Raw genomic sequence first — 6,132 nt, forward strand, 5'->3', positions numbered from 1 at the left:
AAACATTTATTTAATCCAAATTAAATACTCATATTTCTATGTAAAATGTCACATTATTGTATAAATAAATAAGTAAGAAACAAAAGTTTTTTGTGTTTTACCTTTACTGTCCACTTGAATAAAATATTAAATATTGGAAGTACCATATGGAGGCTATGTACCTAGCATGGAGGCTAGATTATGGCACCCTTCCTATCCAATCAACAACAAGAACGTTTAAAATTTCACACCTATCATGTCGAAGCTTCAGACCACTTATGTGGAGGCCAGATTTGTAGTATCCTTCCAATTAACCAGGTGCTGAAATACGTGACATATTTTTTGAAGGGTAAGATCGCATTCTACCCAATCACACAACACTTTTTTCTATGGAAACACCTGTCCTGTCATCACAATAAATTTTTCATAATTTACATTTTTTAAATTGTTTGTATATAATTAACATTCTTGTAAAGGTATGAGGAAGGGACTAGTTTTAGAAAGGAATGTGTTGACTTACCGTTTTCATATTTCGAATTAAGGTGTATCTTTTTCTAAAGAAGTATTAATCAGGTAATTGTTTTACTTTCTACATTTTTGTGCAATACCAATACATGCATTATTATTTTATTATTATATTAACTTATGCCGTCTATATGTGACCTATATAATATTTAAAAGAAAGAAAAATGTATGCCATGCAAGTGCATGTCCCATAATACTTTATAATGTGATAATATCCACAAACCAATTAAAGATTGCATTAATTAAGATTGAGATTATTTAAAAGTTGTCAATCTATTGCGATTGAGTAATATAACATAGATTGGAATGGGAGAGTGGATAAACCACTATTTTGCACTAGAACAGGTGTACCTATTAGATAACTTCTTAGAATCTATAACCTACTTATAATGTATGTATTTTAGATTTACCAAACTTATTTTTTGCTTCTAGTTTATGTTCAAAATCAAATTCATTCAAGTATATGTACCATGTTTAAACTATAAAATACAAAGATGCCAGATTCTGTAGAAGAAAGTCTCCACTATATCCTAAAAGGAGTTCCACTGGAAGGAGAAGAGGCAGAAATATGTGATTTTACTTTAGAAGAGCAAAATGAAGCCCTGGAGTCTCAAGGTATTCAGCCTAGTGTTGACCCTAAATTCACACCGATTGTCTTTGAAACCGTCTGCTATATAGTTGTTTGCATCGTTATTAATGAGCAAAATGAAGTTTTGATGATGCAAGAAGCCAAGAAGTCTTGTGCTGGAAAGTGGTGAGTTAAAACTGAAAATATTCTTTGTAGTTAGTAAGTAATAAGTCAATAAGGATAATCCATATTATTTGTAAGAACTAATACAGTAGAACCTCGATTATCCGTCAGGGCACTGGACCTTCATACTCTGGAGTCTTTTGTATTCAGAGAAGAATAGTAAGGATAATTGCTGGCCTGTCCTATCAGAAAGAATGTCGGCAAGCATTTGTTACACTGCACATACTAACTCTGCCTTCGCTATTTATTCTAGAGAGTCTTGTTCATGTGAAACAAAATATAGATTGTCATCAAAGACATGAGGATGTACACCGATATGAAACCAGAAATAAGCATGCCTTAATACTGCCCTACACCAGGCTCCAAAGAAGTAGAGACGGACCAAACTCATATGGTTTAACATTCTACAACAGGTTGCCTACTGAAATTACTGAATTGCCAATTTTACAATTTAGAAAACAACTAAAGAATTTTCTCATAAGTCAGCATTTTACAGCAGTGATGAATTTTTAAATTTTAACTTCAATGTTTGGAACTGGGTTGTGAATTGTTGAATTGTACTTTGTTTATTCTTAGGAACCCAGAAAGTGTTTGTCTTAATTGATGTATTATTTCATATTATGCCTTGTGTTTTTATATTTGTATTTTATATCTGAGAACCAAAGATGTACACTATTTTTTGACGTATGTAGGTACTTTTGTATATTAACATGAATAAATGACTTGACTTGACTTGGACCAAGGGTATGATGGATAATCGGAAAGACGGTTAACAAAACATTAAAAAAATATTAAAAATTCATAGTACAACTCTCAGATTTCATTTGTATTGTTTGTTTGACAATATAAGAGGGATTTGTGTTCGTACAAGCGAATTAATTTAAAATATTCTGAAATATGTGTTTGTTTTACTGTTGCTTCACATTTTGCGACGGCTGAATTTCTTAATCGGCATAAGATCATGCAATCTACTTTATTGGCTTCTTCTTGTTGAAAATACCACTCGATGAATTATTGCATATACTATGCAGCTTCTCTAGATTATTTACGCAAACCTCTGTCAGTTACAATAGGTTCATCAACATAGCTACAGTCAAATTCCATGTCTGTGTCAGCTTCTGAATCTGTTTGGTCCGCCTTTGTTGCCATTTCAACGATTTCTTTAGCTGTCAGCAATGGATAGCCGTTTGTGTCCTCATCAAAAATCAAATTAACTTTCTTTTTTTTAATTTTTTTACATCAAAATTTTTGTTTATGTAGTCAATACAACTTCTGTATGTACCCTGACGGTTAACAGAGGTGATGGTTAATGGAGAGACGGATAACGGAGGTTCCACTGTATACATTTAAAATAAAAGCATCAATTGCATTAAGTATTATTGAGCTGTTGCTTTGAGAGTTGAATATTTTTTCCATACAAATAAGTTACTTCTCTTATGTTTTGTTTGTTCTGTGCTTGAAGGTAAATGTGTCTTCCCACTGATCATATTCCTATTGGGAACCATCTCTCTGGGTCTTTACTACTCCTATTTATTGTCATTGGGCTTATGTGGTTGTTCCATTATATTTGTCTGTTTTTTATCCAATCCTTAATTCATCTTGCATCTCCATTGCATATCTGTACTTCCAGCTCGGTCCTATAGTGTCTTACCATTGATTTTTCAAAAGGTTTTCATATTTGCTGCTTCTAGCATTCATCTTGTCCTCTCTGTGTCAGGTCTTGTTTTTGCATGTATATCATTGGTTTGATGGCTGTTTTGTAAATTCATTTTTTTCCAGATATTCTCTATATTGTTTCTTGCAGACAACCTGCAACCTGTTTACTCTAGTCATTTGATCTTCAACTTCTGTTTTGAGCTTTCCATAGCTAGTGTGATACCCAGATATTTAAACTCCATTACTTGTTCTATCTACAGATCTAATTTACAGCTTAGTAGATTTGCTGTTATAACCATGTATTTTGTCCTTTTTGGGGAAATTTACATGTTACATTTTTTGACGATTATATTAAAAAATTGATTTGAGAGAGATTTGAGAGATTAGTATTGCATCATCTTTTTCTGCCTTTTGGCACTCTTTTTAGTTTTTACTTTTTTTATTATTTCATCCATGATCAAGTTGAACAATAGAGGACTCAGGGAATCTCCTGTTTTATCCCATTGCCAGCATCAATTGGGCCAGTTAGTTCTTCTTCTACTGTTATCATTTTAATTATTCCTATTTATTATTATTATTGTGTACAATAAATGGATAACATCCTTTAATTTGATATTGCCAAATGCCTTCTTAAAGTCCACGAAACATAAATTTCATTCAAATTGTCTTCTTCTTCAGGTGCTATCTCCGCTACAGAGGTTGGCAGTCATCATAGCTATTTTAATTTTTGATGCAGCAGCTCTAAATAGTTGTCAAATTGTCTATTGTGATATTATTATCATTGTCAGGCATTCTTCAGACAGTCATATACTTGGTTTTTGTTTAACTTATTTTAATCTTTCTTTTTTGTGCTTCAGGACTGATTTCCTTGAATGCTTCCATTAGTTATTGCTTGCTCCAACTAATGATAACTACATTGTCTGTATATGCAGTAACTTGTACTGATTTGGTATTTATATGGCTGGTTACATTGGTTTTTCCAATGACTGCCTCAAGAACTAGGTTGAACAGCATGGTTCCTAGTGCGCCTTCCTGTCTCACTCCTACATTGATGTCAAATAGGGGAATCAGTTCTCCATTTACTATGAGTGTGGCTTTTGAACCGTGCAACATTATTTTTATGAGACTGATATATTTATTAGGTATACCTAGATTATGAATGTCTTCCAGCATTTTGTTTCTTCTCATACTATCAAAAGCTTGTTTAAAACAATAATTGAACTTACATAAGTATAGTAATTACAAATACTGTAATTACAGTAATACAAATGCTCGAAATTTTATTAACTTGCACTTGAAAGTACTGATGATCATGGTTTGGTTTATAAGATTCTGTCTATAGAAAAGTGGATTATGAAAAATGGTTATAAATAATTGTAATTTCTAAGATGTTTCTTGTTTCAAGATATTATTTTTTCTATGATTCTGTTTTTCTTTAATTCTTTTTATTCCTATATTATATATACAGTATGTAAATCTTTCAGCTGGACATAGGTAACACACACTAAGGCAAGTGTGGCAACTGTGCACTTGCCTTGGTGTGTTACCTATGTCCAGCTGAAAGATTTACATACTGTATCTTAGATATCATAAAATGTTATAGGTATTTACCAGCTGGTCGTATGGAGAAAGGAGAAAACATTATAGAAGCATGTAAGAGAGAAGTCTTAGAAGAAACAGGCCTAAAGATAGAATGTACAACATTATTAGTGGTTGAAACTGTGAAAGGTAATTGGATAAGATTTGTTTTGACTGGAAAAGTTATAGGAGGTAATATCAAGACTCCTTCTGAAGCCAACCAAGAATCTCTACAAGCCAGGTGGATTAAAAGATTGGACGAGGTTGAGCTGCGGGCCAGTGACATCGTCCCTCTAATTGATAGAGCTAGGTAAGTAAATCTAAATTCCTATGATATACAATTTGTCAACAAGACTTATTATTTTTTTATACAAAGCAAAATATATAAGCATACATTTCCTGTATTGTTTAAAAAATTTTTGAGACTAAATTTTTTTTTGCATTTTTAATGCACCAAACCTTTTTTATTCGATTCTATATATTTTTCTAAGTTGAAATGTATTTTTCTTTAAGTTTATGATTATGCATTATTTTTCAGCCAAAAATATTCATTTTTGTAGAGTTGACTGGAATGTTTTGACAACAGCCCTTTTTTTGCGGTGGGCAGCATAACTAAGTCCAGTCTCATCTGAAATCAAAAAATCATAAAGTTTCTTGTAGTTTATACCTCTGGCTAGTGAATGAACGAAGGAATGAAAAAAAAATGAAATTTGAAGATTTTACATAAGTTTAAACACATTTTCGACCCCAATTTTTCTCATTTTTTTTAAAATGACCATTTTTAGAGTAGTTTTTTTTTTATAAAACAAAAACAACTTCACGTATTAAAAATTCCTTCGTTCATTCCCTAGCCAGAGGTATAAACTACAAGAAACTTTTTGATTTCAGATGAGACTGGACTTAGTCATGCTGCCCACCGCAAAAAAGGGCTGTTATCGAAAAATTCCAGTCAACTCTATAAAAATGAATATTTTTGGTTGAAAATTTTTTTGAGAGTACCTTATGTACTATACTTTTACATGTTCCAATTATAAATAAAAATAATTTTTAGTTTTCGAGATATAATTTTTTTAAAAAGTCACTTTTTTACCCGCAAGACCTATGTAACCCCTTAACGTTCTGCGCAGAAGCTCACGCAGTTTACTCTGAAAACTTTTTAGAACATACTTAGGTTGTCTAGAACAGGTTCTAAATTTTTATATTGAAAATTATCATGAGAAATTTCAGAGTAAATCTTGTGTTTTACATCTAATATTTTTATTAGATAATTTTTCATGGTAGTTATCAGCGTCAGTTTCGAAGTAAATCTCGCTCATGTAAAACGGCTCTTAAGGGGATGGGTACGAACGTTCGGCTTCAATGCTATTTAAATGGGATTCATTTTTTTCGAATCCTGAGAAAACTAATAAGTATTTGTGAAAAATTTAAACGCAGATTGAAAGATTACGTTATTACCGAGGGCCGAAAGTCCCTGAAAACTTCTATAATGTTTATTTTAATAAGTTTATCATCATCATTGGTGCTACAGCCCTATGAAAGAGCCTCGACCTTCCTAAGTCTATTACGCCAGTCAGTCCTATCCATTGCCAACCGTTGCCAGTTTGCTGCGCCTATTTTTTCCCATCCTCATCTACACCATCCTT

The 6,132-nt window shown here is 32.2% G+C and overlaps 1 protein-coding gene across 3 annotated transcripts in view; it reads left to right on the forward strand.

Moving 5' to 3' along the window:
* LOC114345720 (8-oxo-dGDP phosphatase NUDT18) overlaps positions 1 to 6,132 on the forward strand; it is a 62,138-nt gene that overhangs the window by 2,093 nt on the left and 53,913 nt on the right. For 2 of the 3 annotated variants that reach the window (XM_050643421.1, XM_050643420.1), the window contains exons 2-3: positions 937 to 1,258; positions 4,515 to 4,799. In XM_050643421.1, the coding sequence (XP_050499378.1) occupies positions 999 to 1,258; positions 4,515 to 4,799 (545 nt within the window). In that variant the 5' untranslated portion in view covers positions 937 to 998. Of the gene's footprint in view, positions 1 to 307; positions 553 to 936; positions 1,259 to 4,514; positions 4,800 to 6,132 lie in introns of those variants that run through there. The other variant, XM_028296511.2, reaches the window with a different exon arrangement.

This window comes from Diabrotica virgifera, chromosome 2 (assembly GCF_917563875.1).
Source record: "Diabrotica virgifera virgifera chromosome 2, PGI_DIABVI_V3a".
Taxonomy (NCBI): domain Eukaryota; kingdom Metazoa; phylum Arthropoda; class Insecta; order Coleoptera; family Chrysomelidae; genus Diabrotica; species Diabrotica virgifera.